This window comes from Corvus cornix, chromosome Z (genome assembly GCF_000738735.6).
Source record: "Corvus cornix cornix isolate S_Up_H32 chromosome Z, ASM73873v5, whole genome shotgun sequence".
In the NCBI taxonomy this organism is placed as follows: Eukaryota; Metazoa; Chordata; class Aves; order Passeriformes; family Corvidae; genus Corvus; species Corvus cornix.
The window spans coordinates 12058763-12077043 of record NC_046357.1 but is presented as its reverse complement, the minus strand read 5'-3'; the positions used below and the strand labels follow the sequence as shown (position 1 = coordinate 12077043).

At 35.6% G+C, this 18281-nt stretch overlaps 1 protein-coding gene across 2 annotated transcripts in view; it reads left to right on the top strand.

The window, feature by feature from the left end:
* The window catches only part of WDR70 (WD repeat domain 70), a 129468-nt gene that overhangs the window by 23900 nt on the left and 87287 nt on the right, over window positions 1–18281 (top strand). For both annotated transcript variants that reach the window (XM_010395184.1, XM_039566679.1), the window contains 2 exons: window positions 11686–11745; window positions 16729–16862. In XM_010395184.1, the coding sequence (XP_010393486.1) occupies window positions 11686–11745; window positions 16729–16862 (194 nt within the window). The remainder of the gene's footprint in view (window positions 1–11685; window positions 11746–16728; window positions 16863–18281) is intronic.

Below are 18281 nucleotides of genomic sequence, written 5' to 3'. Positions count from 1 at the left end.
GCAAGAGGTCATAGAACTGAGCTAAAAGAGGGTTGATTTATCTTAGATATAAGGGTTTTTACACTGAGGCCAGTAAAATGCTGGAGCAGGTCACCCAGAGAGAGATGGTATATGCCCCATCCCTGGAAACGAAATTCAAGACCAGGTTGAACAGAGGTCTGTGCAACCTGATCTAGTTAAAGATATCCCTGTTCATTGCAGGGGCATTGGACTAGATGGCCTTTACAGGTCCCTATCAACTAAACAATTCAATGATTCTTTATAAATAATAGGCATTAATAATGGTTTCTGTCTTGGTGGTGGCTCAATTAACACACCTACTATATTTACTGGAGTATCAGGATAGCACGCCTGCGAGATGGGACATTTTATCCTATTTAAAACATACAAGCACAAAAGCAAATGTCATATTGAAAATTTTACGGCAGATACGTAGTAGATATGTGGTCTGAAATCTGGAGTTCTTTGTATCTATGGACTGTGCTTTTCTTTCCTGACTCTTGCAAAGAAAGTAATTGCAGAGCTTCATCTGAATATCTGAAGTTGCCATATTTGTATGAACTAAAAATATATTGGTAACTGTCTGTTAAGACCAAGTTGAAGATGCATGTTGTTGTTAATCCATTTCGACTAGGTTAACAAGTTTATTATGTATACAATTAATAGGAATTTCATTTGAGTCATATAGTCCAAACTTAAATTTTAGATTGTAAAGGAAGATTTTTCCTGTAACTCAAGTAATATTTGTAGAATATGGAGTATCAGCAGCAACTCCTTGTGAAGATCAAGAAACTTATTGAATAAGGACAGATATCATAGGTTGTATCTAATCTACATTTTCTGTATGTTATGAAGGAAGAAAGATATATGAGATCTTAAATATTGTCAATAAAAATCTGTGAAATGAGGCATTTCAGTAAGGTATGATGTTGAATTTTTGTGTTCTTTTTCCATGCACACAGTTAAAGTGTTGTCTGTTGTCAAGACAATGGATCTTTATCTTAGTCTGGGTTAAAAAGTGAAAGCATTGCTTCTGTATACTCTTACATCTCAGGCTGCTTGAGGAATGACTCTAGTAAGTGTTGGATTTAACATAGGTGACATTCCACGGAAAGATGTGTTGAGGTCTTTGTTCTTTTCCTGTATAACCCAGTACTGAGCCATACTGAACAATTATAGTTTGATTGCGTTGTAGAAATAAATGGCTGTCTAGTTGTGTGTCCTGTCAGGTTTAATTGTAATCCTTTGGAATTTTCAGACTACATTACATGTATGGAAGTGGTATTTTTGATACAATATGCTGGAGGGATCTCAACATACATAGGTACTGTAGTAAAATATACCATATAAATGCATAGAAGACAAGCATGTTTTGTAATTGTTGGGCACAACATTTTACAATTATTTCCTTTATAATTACAAATAAAACTAGGATATTCACACTAGTTACCATTTTTAACCTAGTGCTTAGTACTTGCCTTGAACATTTTGAAAATTATCGCAGTGTTGTTGGGTATTACAACCATTTTAGCAGTATGAGGTACATAATCTGGCCTTAATGCACTGCTTTCTTCTGCCATAAGCTTTAGATAAAAGAATATGACTGGGTGAAGCATGAAGGAAGGTGTGTTTCTTCCAAGCATGGACGTCAAGTCCATACAATAAAAACGTATCTTTTCCCCTTTCCAGATGCATAGTTAAAGTCACTTAGCAATTTATTCTCATGTCACATTACATAAAATTGTGCTGCTATAATAGAGCTTAAATGTTAATGTTTTGAAGGTAATTTATGGGTGGCATGGGAGAATTAGTAATCGAAACAGTAATAGAATTGGAACCAGCTGTGGAAGCTACATAGGAAATTGTTCTTCCTTCCTGCAGTAACAGAGACATGCTGGAATTTTTAACCCTTGTCCCCCTATCTTCGCCCTGTGGTTGCAGATCTTCTTTTCATGACTAGCTGACAGACACAAACACACACATACACTTTTAATTCCTTACCCTAATTATTTGGTAAGTTTGTAGACAACTGCAGTCATTGTCACTAGGTGGGATATTTTGCATAAATTTCTGTCTCTCAAGATCCTGAAGTAAGCATTTAATGAACACATTTTACAATAACAGTTGGAGAACCATTGAAAAGGGGAGTTTGTGAACACCTCTCTCTCTCTTGAGCTGTAATTGTTTAGTTTCATGACTAGTGTTTTTGCTAAGAACAACAGGATCCCTAGGGAATGTGAAAAACTTCACCAACTTTGCTGAAAAACTAATAGCAGATTCCTTGAAAAAGGCATTATTTATTCCCATTTTTTCAGATGAGGAAACTGAGGTATGTATGAGTGAAATAAATTGCACAGTCAAAGATCAAGGATTGGTCTACACCAATGGTGTATTGTTTTAATTTGGGTCATTAAACCACAAACAATTTAAAAGAGATGGCTTGCTTATGAGGTTGCTGTTATACTGGTATAGAGGTTTTATCATCCTGATGCTTATGAAATTTTATGCTAACATGTTCACCAGAAGTCTTAAAATGAGCATAAGGCTCTTTTTTGATATGAGGAAAAATGCATTTTATTTCAGTTGTAGGAATACTATATCTGTTTTAGATAGCAGCGCCAAATATTGATCATCTATTGGTTATGTTGTTTTTTTTTAAGTTTTGATGAGTCCAGAATTAAAATCTTAAGTGTATTGCTGCTGATGGACTTAATTTCACTGCTTAGGCAATTTGCAAAAGAAGCTTTAATACTTATTTTACTGCATATATAATTTTAATGTACTTTTCATAGAAGTGCATGTAGCTAAAATTGATTTTTGCTGCATGCATTACAAAGGCTTAATATTATCATTGACTCTTTAAATGTAGAGAGGGGAGGAATATGTTTTTGAAAAAAACATGTTTAACTTTGTACGTTTTTCTGAATTGTAAGATACTTCATAAGTACTTTTATTTTAAGACAGAGGCTAAATCTAGAGAACAGTAAAGCTATTTTAAAGAATGAAAAATATCTAAGTGTTCATGGTTTCTCTTGGTGAGTCAGGTGAAAGAAGTTCATGCTATTTTTTCCCTAAAGTTTGCCAAATGGTGATAATGATAAAGTGTCTGTATAGTTTAGATAAAAGATGTTTTGGAGCAAGTTTAATGTAAGTAATTAAGTGAACTGGCTAGCAGGCTGAAAACATTACGCGTTAACGAATGTTAAGTTCATTCTGGTTGTGCATACTATGTTTTGGTTTTGGATTCTTTCATGAGTGTCTTTTATGGCCTATTCCTTGTGGTAGAAATCCCACATGGAACCTGTGGTACAAAATTCTACACAAGCTGAATGTAAAGTAGGCGAATGCCTGTTTGCATCTGAACGAAACATTTGGCACTTCTACTCCAAAGACTTAAAAGTTCACAATTATTTGTCCTTTCTGATTTTATAATTAAGCTATGGTTTGGAAACCTACCAACCTGAACAGAGCTTTCAGAGTTTGTTTTATTTTTCCTCATTGTCAGCTGATCTATGGTTGTGTGAGCTGTTTTACTGTTGCAGAGTAAGTGGAACTATTCCATTATGTTAAAACAAAGTACTCTATTCAGCTCTAAAGAATAACTTTAACAGAGGATATGCCTGACTGAAAATGCTAGAGATTTTTTTCATTCCTAACATGGCAGGTAGCAGTAATGTTTTGTATTTTTTTTACTGTAGTAAAACTGGCTTGACTGAACACAGGTGCTTTTTGGTGGTACATGGCAGTTGTACATACTGTTTCAGCAAATATGAAGTATTTATACGCATTTGAAACTGAGAAGATAAAGATCAAACAGGTGGGTGGGTATGTGAGTGGAATGTAACTGGAACATTCAGCTTAAGTAAACCTGTCTCCCAGAAACTGCAGAGGAAACTTGAATGACTCCAGGCAATTTTAGATTTAAATCAGTTTTATCAATGATAATAACTTGTTTTAGAAAAGGCTCAAGAGAATTTCTTCGGTATACATTGTGAGAACAATTCTCAGATCATAACCATGACTTCATAACTATGACTTCATAAATCAAAGGTTTGTTACAAATTTAGAAATTTATCTAAATGAGACTTTGGAACCTAGATGAAAAATAGCAACCTCCTGACATCTATCTAAGAGTAGCCCCCAGAAGACAGATCAAGCAGGCTTTTTGCTGTACTTCAGAAGTATGGTGTTTATATCTAAAAAAGGTGCTTGCAAACATGCTGAGATTCTATTTGTAATACCTTTTCTAAACTGCTAAGCTGTTGGAGTCTTTTCAGAAAAGGATGTGCTGGTAAGTGGCATGAAAGGGAACAGGAGAGTTAATCGATACTACCTGTTGTGTCATGCCGCAGTCTCTGAGTTACCATTTGACCCATCATGTAATAAAATATGTTGTATCTTACCTATAATAACATTAGAAATTTATTATTTTTAGGCAGTTGTGTTGGAATAAAGTTTTAATCTAAGGTCTTTCCCCTTGCTGGTTGAACGTGACAGGTTTAGATCATAAGGTTTAGGTTTAGATCATAAGAAAAAATTACATGGATCTGTGAATTAGATGATGTTGGGGGGAACTAGCCACAATATTATTTCCATATTGAATAGTTAAATTTACTTCCTGTAGGTATTTGAAAGGAAGTTCATCTACTTAAAGTACCTTTTAATTCTTGAGTGCACACTGAAGCAATACCTCTTAGTTCACTAAAGGAAAGAGTAACATCTCCGTGATCTTCCTATACTTAAAATTCAAGATGTAAGTTCTGCGCTGTTTTGACTTACCTAAATTAAAGGCTAATATAATTTTGTAGGGCCCTTCCAATATTTCTGTTAATTTTGAAGGTTTTCTGCATTCATCATGCAGTTATAGTTATCTTTGTTTTTCCATGAGTAACAGATATTTTGGGTATTTTGTAGGAATGCCAACCCAGATAATTCATACTAGTGTTTGCATGCATCCTCCTGTTTTCCAGAATATTTTCCTTTATCTTCAGACCAGAAATTCAGATAATACAGATACACATGCCTTGATTCATCCAATGTAATCAAGGCACCTATGCTAGGAATTCAGATGCTTTGCACTTTCTGTAATAATTCATGAAGAGGAGAGGTTTCCCAATGATTTTGTTTTTTTTGGTACACTGATCCTTCTTCTTGAGTTATTTGCTTAGTTTTGAAGGCTGTATAGGAAGTCTGGAGTAAGTGTTTTCCATATTTAGATGCATCACATTTAGAAACTCAGATTATGGGAATCTGGGCCAAGCTGAGTTTAATAACATGCAAGTTTGAATGAGAATACATCTGTCAATTCTAACACCTAAAAGAGAGGAAATTAAAAGTTGTTGAAATGTCCTTTCAAATCTATATGCTTCCTTCTGCATGGAAGTTTGTGGGTAGTGCACTCCTGTAAACCTGAAAATATTTATATTTTTGGGTTGCTGTAGAACAGCATCTTGCCCATCTCTCATAATGTGGTTTTTCATACTCTGTCTTTCTCTTGAGTCTTCACTTGGGCAACATAAGTGTATATCTTACACATTTATTTTCAGTTTAATTTACAGAGGAAAAGAGTGAAAAATTGTGACTTGGAAAACCTGCCCATTTTACAAGTAATATGGTTTTAATCAGTGCATGATTGTGGAACAAAACGTGACATCAGTGTGTGTTTGTTTGAAAAACGAGGTTAAAAAAGAACAGAAAAAATAAATGAGAACACTTACTACTGCCTTCACCTTTCACTGCTGTCATGGAAAATTCATCTGGGTGCCTAACAGCTTAAAACATTTATCTAGTTTGAAAAGAGGCATGAGGGATGTTTTCTTCCAGATATGTGAAATACTCCTCATAACACCCTTTTATCTTTCTGCAAATAGTGTTTCAGGCTTAATATTGAAGAATGGAGCAGGATTCTGTTCTCTCCGTTCATCATCACTAAAATAGTCTCTTAATTTCCTTCACTAGCATATTGAAGTTGAATGTGAGTTAGAAAGGAAAAAACTCCTTGTTTGTGGGCCTGAGATTAATTCCAGTACAAGAAGGTTGTGCGAGTGTCCCCCTATGAAGTTTTATGGACTTCTATAACTTCTTTACACCGAAAAGAAGCATTTAGGTTGTATTTTAAGTGATGTATGAGAGAGAATACTTGACCTGTAAACCAAACACATTTTGATACAGACAACAGCAAGCAACAACAAACATGAATTGAAGCCTTCTGCTATTCATATCAACATGTGGTTGTGCTTAGATACTGCAGCAGTTGGACCAGATTTCTTTGGTGGTTGAGATGAACAGTGGTTTATCTCCAGAATTCAGTGGTTTTCTGTGGTATTTTATATCTAAACTTTATGGGCTGCCCAGGGAGATTGTGGAGTCTCCTTCTCTGAAGATGTTCAAAACCTTCCTGGGCAAACTCCTGTGTCATCTGCTACAGGTGACCCTGCCTTGGCCGGAGGGTTGGACTGGATGATCTCCAGAGGTCCCTTCCAACCTGACAATTCCATGATTCTGTGAAAAGCTTGTGCTATTGTACCTGTCTGCTTTGGGAATTACTGTGTCAGATATCCCATTCTTTCTGTCGTGGTTGTTGATGAGTTGTCTGCCCATATTTTTGTCCTTAAAATGTTTTAAGAGCATTCTCTTTTAGTATGTAACATAATTTATAGAATGAACATTTTTATTAGGAGATACTACATTTTTCTTTTTAACTCTTTGCTGTCGTCTTGATTACTCTTTTTTACTTGCATTTGTGATTTTGAACTCTTTGCTGGAGAAAACAGAAGAGAGAGAAATTTGTTAGTATCTGGTCACAAGGCAGATTTCAGCACTGTCAGTCTGTATGCTGGTGTACAAAATAAAAGCCTTTCAAGAGATTTCAAACTTTCCTGCTCTCCCCACCTTGACCCTCAGCAGTATGGCATTTGCTTTTCTACGCAAAACAGTAATTTTGGATGGAAAAATAATAAGCTTTAAAAGAACTTGAAAGAAAACATGAACATTATGTATTTAAAGAAAAGGCACAAAAATAGAAAGCTTTTTTTTCTTAATTGCTAGAAGGACTGGAATTTGAATGATTGAAACATGGCTTTCTGTAGGGACTCTTTTTTTTTCTGGGAGATGGAATTGCTGCAGTTTCTTAAGCAGATGGAGGTACTTTCATTACCAGTTGTTGCTAGGGTTTGTTGTTCCCCTTCCACTTCCACCAGCCATTCCTGCTGCCCATTTGGGATTCCAGTCATTTCCATCTGTCTTCAAATAAGGCAGTAATCATTGGTGTCAGACCACCTCTGTGATACTTGTTCTGCAAAACCCATAGTTTCACCAGAAATGGAGAAATCTGTGTAAAGTGTAGCTCTTGCCTCCTCATCACTCCTGCTCATGAACAGACAGTATCTTCCCTGTGGAATATACCAAAGTAGAGACCCAAAAGAGCAGGGTGTGTTTACACTTGGAGCAGAAGGGGTTTTTTAGTATAGCAGAATCACAGAATTATTGAATGATTTGGATTGAAAGGGACTTTAAAGACCATCTCATTCCAATGCTTCTGTAACTAAATCAGGTTGCTCAGAGCCCCATCCAGCCTGGTCCTAAAAACTTCAGGGATGGGATATCCACGGCTTCTCTGGGCAACCTGTGCCAGTGCCTCATCACCCTCACAGTAAAGAATTTCTTCCTGATATCTAACCTAAGCCTCCCTGCCTTTTCAGTTTAAACCCATTCCCCTTTGTCCTAATGCTACATGTCCTTGTGGTCCCTCCAGCTTTTTTTGGGCCCCCTTTAGGTACTGGAAGGTGCTATAATGTTTCCCCAGAGCCTTCTCTTCCACTGGCTGAACAACGCTCTCAGCCTGTCCTCACAAGAGAAGTGCTCCAGCTCCCTGATCAATTTAGTGGCTCTCTTAAAGATATTTAAAATTGGTAGTAGCCAAATCAGCTTTAACCTTTTCTCTTGCTCAAGGCAGGCAAAGTGCTCACCTTTTAGTTCAACCAGCTGTAGTTTTGCATTTTTTTCTCCATGCTGTGCAATAGCTCTGCTCTCACAAATGAGTGTCTTTTCAAGTTTCCAGGAAGCCAGCGTTTCAGCAGAGAGCTGAGAACAAAGGAGTTATCCAGAAAAGGAAAGTAATATTTTCCTCCAGGGCAGCATACAGTCTTTAAATCCTCAAAGAAGGCATGATCCTTTATAAGGGCAATTGCAAACACAGAGGGGAAAAAAGTGGTTTTTCTCTGTAAATTGTAGTATTTTGGGTACCCAGAGAAGTTCCTATTTCAAGGTCTGTTGTGTGGAAGAATACCTATAGCTTGCAAGTCTCTCTCATGCAATATAATTTCCATTTAGTGATATATAGACCTCTGCAAATGGAACAGTAGAGGTTATTTTAGGCCTAAAGGCATCATTTTCCCCTTCTCTGGTTGGGCCATGAAAAAGTGAGTAATTTTGGTTTATTTGATTTTTTTTGGTTTTGTCTTTGATTTTTTTCAAGACAATCTGGAGAGACTAATCTAGTTTCAGCCTCTGGTTGCTAGTGGCCTATTTTCTGAGTATTGTTTGAGAATAAGGGACCTCCCAAAAAGAACAAGGAAAAAAAATCCACAGTATTTACTGGGTGCAGTAAATAGAGGATTGTTGTTAGGCACAGGAGTTTAGCGCTCAGCCAGGGCTGGAATTCCCTGAAGAAATTGTAACTCCATACTGCAGAGTAACTCCATCACTGCAGATGTGATGCTGATTTGCAATGTCCCTTTGCAGAAATTGCTTTTAAGCGAAGAGTTTTCATTTGGAGAAGAACTCTGAACTCACAGAATACTCTTGTTTCACAGATTTAATATATATTGATCTTATGTCAGCCAGGGAATCGAAAATTTTTGTAAAAATATTAGGAGATATGTCAACACCATAAATGTTTCCCTCTGTTTCTGCTGAAGGGGAAATTTAAAATACTGTCTTTTCCTCATGTGCTTTAAAAGAAAATAATAACAGCAACAACAACAACAAACCAAACCAGAAATCCTCTAAAGATTTTATCTCCTCTAGTTTTAATTACAATACAAATTTTGCAGAACAATGTTAGTGAAATTATGGAATCAGTTTGTGTAAATTTAGCATCTGAAATCCAAGCAAAAGCTTAAGTCCTGGAAGTGCAGGTACACTTCAGGCAAACTCTACCTTTTCATTTTTTTCAGACTTACAGTCTGAAACAGTTGCAGTTTACGTGATATCCAGATGTTCAAATCAGCATAAATATACTAACTATATTCCCCTTTCAGATTGTGAAAAAAATTATTTTATGGCATTCTTTATTCTTTGGAGTGTAATGACTGGAAAAGTGGTAGTTGCATCTGTTTATCTTGGGTGTTTATAGGCATGTGCTGTAGCACGTTAGCGATACAGCATTCTGAGTTATTTAGGAAGTTCATGGTTAACTAAAATAGAATAAGCCACCTTGGTTTTTTGTAAATGTTTAGCTAATTTGAAGATGTTATGCCAAGATATGTTCCTGGATGTTGTTATCTTAATTTCTTGTTTTGAATAGTCTAAACAGTTACTTTAACTGTCAGGCATCCCTTGGACACTGCAGAGCTTAGCACCAGTAGCAGTCGCCAAATGTCTAACTTTCAGGCTCAGGATGTTTGATTTATCAGGTGGCAGAACATATTCCTATCTGTTCTTCTTTCCTAAACTAAGTAGCCAGAATACTGTTCAGCGTGAGTGTGGTGTAAAGCAAAAATGTTTTCATGTTAGTGCTCCTCTCTTCTCATGAAAATGGGAATTTAATCATTTTCACCTAGGAGCTAGCAATTAAAACAAATTACATTTGTTCTAGTTAATTTTGTTTATTAGTAAATTCATCTTTTTTTCTTTGAATTATTGAAAGAACTCTTAAAGTAGTTAAGATACCCTTTGAAACTTAAATTCAGTGCTGACACAATATAGACTTACAGTACCTACCTTTGTGGTAAGGTACGTGAAATGAAGAATTCTATAATATTCCAAAGCAGAAGAGCGACCCTGCAGTCATTAAGACAAGAATGCAACAGATGGTTTCTGTGAAAGCCTCTGATTCACAAAAATAGTACATCTTTTGTTGTGGGTGACGGCTGTTGTGGGTGAATCTTGGAAACTGTTTGCTTTTCACTGCTTGGTTTTTATGGAATGTGCTTGGATAGCAAGTGGCTATTGAGCAAATTTTTGCATCCCAAGAATAGCAAATACCAGTTTATAGTGTAGGAAATGATGGAGCATTGAAAACTTAATTTGTATTATAATTATACCTTTGTCTGTGTGCTTTATAGTGTCAGTGGAACAATAAACTCATTTTCATAATCACAGCTTCTCTTAGGAATTTTGAGTTACAGCTGCTTCTCAGCTTCTAAACCACTGAGTCTGTGGAAATGTCACTTAATGCTGTGTGGGCTATACCTTTTAGGATGTCATGTGTAGCTATTGGAAAACCTTTACTGTTACCTTGTGGTGGGCTGACCCTGGCTGGATGCCAGGTGTCCACTGGGCTGTTTTATCACTGCCATCCTCAGCAGGATGGAGCAGGAGAAGACAGGAAGATGGAAAAAAATCACATGGATCAAAATAAAGGCAGCGTAATGAAGTAAAAGTGCAGGCCACATGTGGAAACAAGGGATTTATTCTTAAGGGAAACAAGAAGATTTATTCTCTACTTCCCATCAGCAGGGGATGTCTTGGCACTTCCCAGTAGGGCTTCAGTGAGCAAAGTGGTTGCTCTGGAAGACAACTAATGAATGCACGTGCACAACATGCCCTCCCTCCTTAAAGACCATCTCCTTTCAAGCCCTCTGCCATGGACAGAGACACCTTCCGCTAGACCAAGTTTCTCAGAGCATCATTCAGACGTGGCCTTGAACATTTCCAGGGATGAAGCATCCACAGCTTCTCTGGGCATCCTGTTCCAGTGCCTCACCACCCTCAAAGTAAAGAACTTCTTCCTAATACCTAACCTAAATATATTTCCTTTTAATTGAAGTAAAGTTAGAAGAAGGGTAGGTGTGGCTAAACCAAAGATAATGAGAGTTTCAGTTTTATCAGACAAATAGAAGATGGAAATGATAAAGAAGATAAAACAAGTACGAAGGAAATCAGCCTGATGCTATAGAGACTTTTCTGTGAAGCATGAAAAATAATGAAGGGATTGGCAGAGATGGATAAGGAAAGAGATTTAATGTGTAGTATAAAGTGTGCCTAAAATTATTTTAAAATCATACTTTGGCAACAGAAAATTATAACAAAGATGTCAGACATCAAGGGGATAGATTGTGTCTGTTTTAGGAAACTGGAGTGATGCCAGATAAATAAGTATTTTGAGAATAATGATTCATATGACCTTTGTAGAAAGTTGCTCAAAGTACTTGAGTACTTCCATTACATTTCTTTCTGTGTGAATTAATATCTTCCAAAGAAGAAAAAAAAAGAAAATATTTTCCTGTTTTTGTCTTAAGATGGTGTCATATTTTTAAAACAATTATTCATCATATTTTTTGGGAGTATATCCATGAAAATAAAAATGTGAAATCAGTCTCTGGTTTATGATTTTCCCATTTCTCCTCCCCATGTTACAACTGTTGTGATGGAAACTTTTCTTACTTTTACATATATATTGCATTAGTGGGTTTTTTTGGTGATAGCACTGTTTTCATAGAGGTGAATTTTCTTCTTTTCCAGAACCCTGTCAAGAAAATTCCAGATTCTCATGAAATTACACTCCAACATGGAACGAAGACAGTAAGTGATAACATGTTTTCAACCCTTCAAGCTCTTCTAGAACTGTCAGTCTGTGAAATAAGTTAACAAATACTTACCAGCTAAAGTTGAAGAACTGAATTTTTTCCTTGATTTGTTGTTTTAGTCAGTCTCTTTTCTTAGTGCTATTGAAAGTGTGTTTCAGGACCACCTCTTCAATTTCTCATAAAAACCTAAATATAGCTCTGTATGGCTCAACTGTTGTCTCATTTTCATCAAGTCTTCTCTCTGTAATTGTTAGAGTTCCTCTTGTAGGCTAGACCTTCCTAATATGTAGACGTAGGTCTAATCTAGACCTTTCTTTGGTCATTGGTTTAAAGGAGAATGTTATTTCCAACGACTTCTTTGCTGCTGAGTACTTCATTCTACTTCAATCTTTTTAGTGCCTTTTATACACCTTTCTCAATTTCTTGAAATCTTGTTCTTTCTTGTTTTTGACTCCGTCTTTTCTAGATTTTATCTCCACTACTGTTCCTTTGCTTTCTTTTAAAGAACCACAATCCAACTTGGAAGTATCATTTTTTTCCTCTGTGTTGCTATCTTTGTATAATCACATCTTCCAACACAAATTCAATTGCTTTTACATGCTGACTGGTCGAAGACTTGTAAGAGATGCATTGCATTACACTAAACAAAACAGAGTGCATTTTTCTACACACACTGCATGCAACTGCTTTGCATATTAATTTTTATGAATACTAGGTTTTGCAGAGTAGCGTACTAGTGCAAATAGTTTCCTGTTTTACATGTGACAGTAACTGCTTCTGCAGTATGTTTCCTTCTGAATACATGTCCTAACAAACTTCGTTAGGTAAAATTTTTTGATTTATTTTTCTTTATATTAAACCAGTAAATCTTTTCATGGCTTCTTAAAGAATAAGCTCATGTTATTTCTAACTAAAAGTCCTTGTAAAGTGGAAGTTACAGTTTTGGAAGACTTCTGAGATATTTTGACTGCAGGAGAATGCAGCTGTCATCACCTAGAACAGAGGTGAATTGTAATGTGGGATATATATGGCACAGTTGGATTAGACTGGATGCAGTAAATGAAACATATAATTGAAAAAAAGATCTCTTCTGTAGAAGGGCTATCTTTTTGCATTTTTTTTGTTTGTTTTAGAACAGTGAAACCACTTACCCGTGACCTTAGATACATGAGGATGGGAGTAAATTCATATCTTGATTTTGGTGTTCTGCCCCAATGTTTTTAAATACAGTCTTCTCATTATGTTCATACAGTGTACTGTATTTCAGCTAAACTTATATATCCCATCTGTACCTCTTCAATCTAGTGAATGTGGATTTGATGATGACTCTATTCCTGTGCAGCTGAGAAATTTCAGAAAAGATTTCCCAAGCTAGAGAGTCTTTCCAGAAACCTGATTAATTTCCCAGTTGTCTTGCTTTTACAGTGTAATAGGAATTACTGTTCCCATTGAAACTCCATATATATTTTTTATTTCTCATGGTACTTTGGATACATAGGTGGGTATGAGAAAGAATATGTAATCTGTGCCTTCTAATATCTCATATCACAACGGCTTCCTCATACAGAAGTTATTGAATAGAACACTTGAGTGTTTTGATTAATCAGGAGGTATCTAGTTTTTCTGCATGTCAGAAATCATGAATGAAATGGTTAGGGTTCAAAATTTCCATTTAAGTTGTAAAGGGGGCATATTCGTTTTGGAAACACATAAGAGATTACACGTTTGAAAAGATTTCCGCAAGTGAATGCCTCTGAATTATAGGAGGACATTTAGATTAAGGAGGAGTCAGTTCCCTGGTGAATAGGACCATCATTTGTTGGTTTTCTTCAAAGTACTATTTTCAGACAGTTGGCTATACTAGGGCATTGTATATTTGAAATACTGTGAGGTATCTTAATTACAGAATCACTGAATATGCTGAGTTGAAAAGGGACTGACAAAGATCAAGTCCACCTCCTGGGCCTGCAAAGCACCATCCCCAAGAGTCACACCATGCGCCCAAGAGCATTGTCTAAACACTTCTTGAACTCTGTCAGTCTTGGTGCTGTGACCACTTCCCTGGGGAGCCTGTTCCAGTGCCCAACCAGCCTCTGGGTGAAGAGTCTTCTCCTAATACATTTTATCCAGAAGGACTCCATGAGAGACAGTATCAAAAGCTTTACTTAGATCCACAAAGATGATGTCAACTGGGACCTCTCCAGATTCCCAAGACTGCTTGAAAATCATCAAGACAGACTTTGGAGTAACATCAGCCAGCTCTTTGAGGATTACTCAGATGAATCTCATCAGGCTCCATGGATTTGTAGGGATCCACCTGGAGCAGCAGATCGTGCACAATTTCAGTATTGGCTGGAAGTTGATCATTCTCATAGTCATGGTCTGAGACCCCCTTGGTCCATCAGAAGACAGAGGCAAAGAAAGCTTTAAACACCTCTGCCTTGTCTCTGTCCTCTTTGTGAGGTGCCCATCCCAGTCCTGTAATGGGCTTTTATTATTTCTACACTGCCTTTAACCATTAATATATTTGAAAAAAAATCGTGTTTTCCCCCTGGTTCTGGGCAGCTTCAACTCCAGCTGAGCTTTGGTACAGATTTTCTCCCTGCAGTACCAAGCAGCATCTCTGTGTTCTTCCCATGTCACCTGACCTTGCTTCCACAGGGCATACGCCTTTCTTTTTTGCCTTATTTCCAAGAGAACATCCCTGTTCAGCCAAGCCGGCCTTCTGCCTCACCTGCTTGATTTCCAGCCTTTGGGAATCACCTGTTCGTACCTTAGGTGATGCTTTAAAAGTGACCAGCAGAGAGCTGGTCAGGAGCAGCAGGAACCTAAAGGAGAAAATGACTAGAAATGCGCCCTTGATAAAATAAGGAATAGTTAAGTGAACTTCATCTACATGAAACTGGAAAAAGAAAACTCAAAAGATGCCCATACTATTTCATGTAAGGAAATCTAAATTCTAGGAAAGCAAACTGTCCATCTTAAAGAATAAATTTCATTCATACATGCTGTTTTTATTGGGACAATTGTTTTCTGTAGTTTAGTTTTTCATTGAACTTGTTTCCATGTTTTAAAATGTTTTCTGTGGGAACTATTCAACAGTTTACATAAGTTTTAGAAGTCTCCGTAACACAGGGTATATAGATGTTTACTAAAGATTTGAAAAAAAAATACAGTAGTAGGCTAATATATCTTTGAGACAAGGTTTTTTTGGTGGTACTTCTATGTCCCTGCATTAAATCATAGTTCCAGTCAGTACTTTTCATGTATACATGTAAAGAAGATATGTATAGGTAAGCATCTTCTCTGTAAAATTATTATCATTTTTGTACATCCATATCTAGAATTTTAAATGCAGTTTTAGACATCTGAAAGTAATTCCTCTGAATTCTTTTTTTTCCTGAAGACATTCGGTGTTGCTAACCTGTAGTCATGACACTATTCTCAGGCATTACCCTCCAGTCAGGAATGAAGGCTTTTCTTTTATTCTGTATAAGTTTGAATGTTCTTTTTCAAGTATAATATTATTCTTTTTCCTTCAGGATTTTCTGGTTTATCTCTTGGAATGCTTTTCCTGGCATTTTATAGAACATTATTATTATTATCATCATCATTATCATTACTACTACTACTACTACTACTACTGCTACTACTACTACTACTACTACTTTATTGTGTTGGAGACTTACTGAAAGGGTTCTTCAACCTGATGTTTATCTGTCTTAAAAATGTGGGATGACCCATGTTTTTGTGCAATGGTTAAAAGTAATTTGCTGTTTATGGTCTGGGTTTTACCCATGGGTTCTATTAAAACCTAAGCATGAATTCCATATGAGTTTTATCTTTTCCTGAAATTTTCAGGTTAGGTGTAATTTTTAGTAATTCTAAAAATACTCTTGTTTTATATTTTTTGATACTACTTTTCAACACTCTCCCATGTAGATGACTTAATTTTTGAAAATTAATCTCTTGGTATCTAAATTAATTTAGCACACTGTCCAACTAGTCTTTTGCTAATGTTTGAAATCATAGTAGTAGATACAATATTTTCACAAATGAGAAAGGAAAATAAATAATTTTGAAGGTAAATGATTTTATGTAATTATTTTATATAATTTCCAGTGAAATACTTCTGTTATCTTATTTCTCCATGTGGTGATTTGAACACTACTATTTATTTTAGTATATGAAATACTGTTTATTGTACTATAGAACATTACTGTTCTTTGAATAGAGAATTAAAATAGATTTTCAGTAAAATTCCCATTTTACTTGACCTATGATTTGAGAATAACAGATAAGAGTAATAAGCATTAGGATTCTTTCCTCAAAATTCTGAATAGCTCTGAGCAGCTGGTTTTGTATACAAAAGAAATGGGTTTTGAGAAGTTATTTTGACCTATTTTATTACAACGATATCTTTCTAAAATCTGTGATGTAAAAAAAATCAATACCCTATTTTATTCTTCTATTTTTTTCAGAAGAGAAATTTAACTAAGCAATGTGTATGTGCACATGAGCTGTCTTGAGTAAACTTAGAATCTTAAACTAGTGGATATTAAACTATTTTGTTATTTTGCTAGAAATATTGTTCGTACTTTTGATAGAAGTCTAAAGTACAATTTTCTTCATAGAAACAGAACTTAGCCAAATCTTGCAATGAGATGATTAGGAGATAAACACTGTAAACTATTTTTTCTCAGCTATCTTCAGTGGTTTATTCAGACTATGTAATTTTTACTTCCATTCTTCCTAATCCTTCAAAAGTACTCAGACTTTATTCAAGGTAGTGAAATTTCAAAATGAAAATATAGCTAAGATATTTTAGTAAGAAACCAGGGCAGTGGGTTGTTTGAAGCTTGGGTTTGTTTTTTTTTTCACTTTAGTAGCATTTTATGTTTTGGTGACACCCTGAAGAATTGTAGAAAAAAAATAAAAAGTTTGTATGAATATGATTATGTATTTTTTTTCTGTACAGGTTTCTGCTTTGGGGTTGGATCCTTCAGGTGCTCGTTTGATAACTGGTGGATATGACTATGATGTAAAATTTTGGGATTTTGCTGGAATGGATGCCTCTCTCCAAGCTTTTCGGTCCCTCCAGCCTTGTGAATGGTAGGCATGAAGACTGCAGTTTGCACTTAATGTTCCATGTTAAGCTCCTGGTAGAATGCACAAAAGCCTTGTAAGACAGCTTGTTTAAAAGGCTCTTGAATACCAAAGAATGTGAACCTAAGAACTTGTTTGCTTATTTCTTTTCCTGCTTTTTACAGTGACTTGCATATTTTCCACTTTTAGAAAGCTACAGGTGAGTGTGCAGATGCAATTATTAATAGCACATCAGAAAATGACCAAAGACAAGTTGACATTTGTAGTTGTAAATGACAGAAATCACTTTCTATATGTATTCTGCTTATGTAAAATTAATTAAGAGGAGAAGCAAGTTAAAACAATTGACCCCTTTGTGGAGAGTTGCTGCCAGGATTTCTGAAGGGAAGGGTGAGTTATTTAATTTTTGTGAAGTCCTCTGTTTCAGGAAGCACTGGTTCTTTGCATTGCAGTGATCACTGAATAGCAACATAGTGTGAAATATTGTCTCTCTCAAAGAAAATATATTTCTTTACATTTATTCCTATATTTCTATATATGCAAATTGAAAAGAAAATGCAGGAAGCATTTTTAGGGAGTTATTTCCATACTATCCATATTATTCACTGGTAATTTAGAAAGTAAGTGAAGTGAGTTCATTTAGTTATTCCAGAGATCGGCAATACAGAACTCCTTCAATGGTAGTGCACACTGAACTTTCCAAAAAATATATTACATAAAATAAACCAAAACAAAACCCAGTGGTTTTATCAAGGTACTTTCTGATGTCTAACTTATGTGGCGCAGTTTATAAGGTATTTCAGTATGCTTAAAAAAAGGATTGAACTTTATTATACATAGAGTAAGTAGTATTTAGAATGTCTAATTTTAATCATTACTATCTTAAAAAGCTACAGCTGAGTTTTGGTCAGTTTGGAAGGCTAGAATGCATATAACTGACTATAGATACGCCAAGAATCTAGATAATGAAAGATGAGAAAAAGTTAGGGCTGTTATCTTGAAGAGGGGCAAAATAGAAAGGGATTCTTATTGCTGTTCTGAAGTGTGAAAAATCAGAAAAGTAAAAAGTGTGCTTTAATGCATTATGCAATTCCAATCTCTTTGACAGACCTTGACTTCTTATAATAAACTGACAAATGGCACATTTACTTTGAAAACATAATTAAGTATACCTGCCACTTAGGAATAAATAAATGAAAGTTTTCAAATGTAAAGTGACATTCAGAGTTTTCTGGTATGAGTTTCATTTACATGATTAGTTAGCAGGATATAAATGGTACTGTCCTTCCTCTGTCATAACTGAGCAGAAAGAGCTGACAGTCTTTACTCCCACAGTAGAAAATTATTTTAATGAAGCATTTTCAAGTTTAACAGAAGAGTGCATTCAAATTTAGTCGTACTTGCTAATAATGGTATAAAACATAA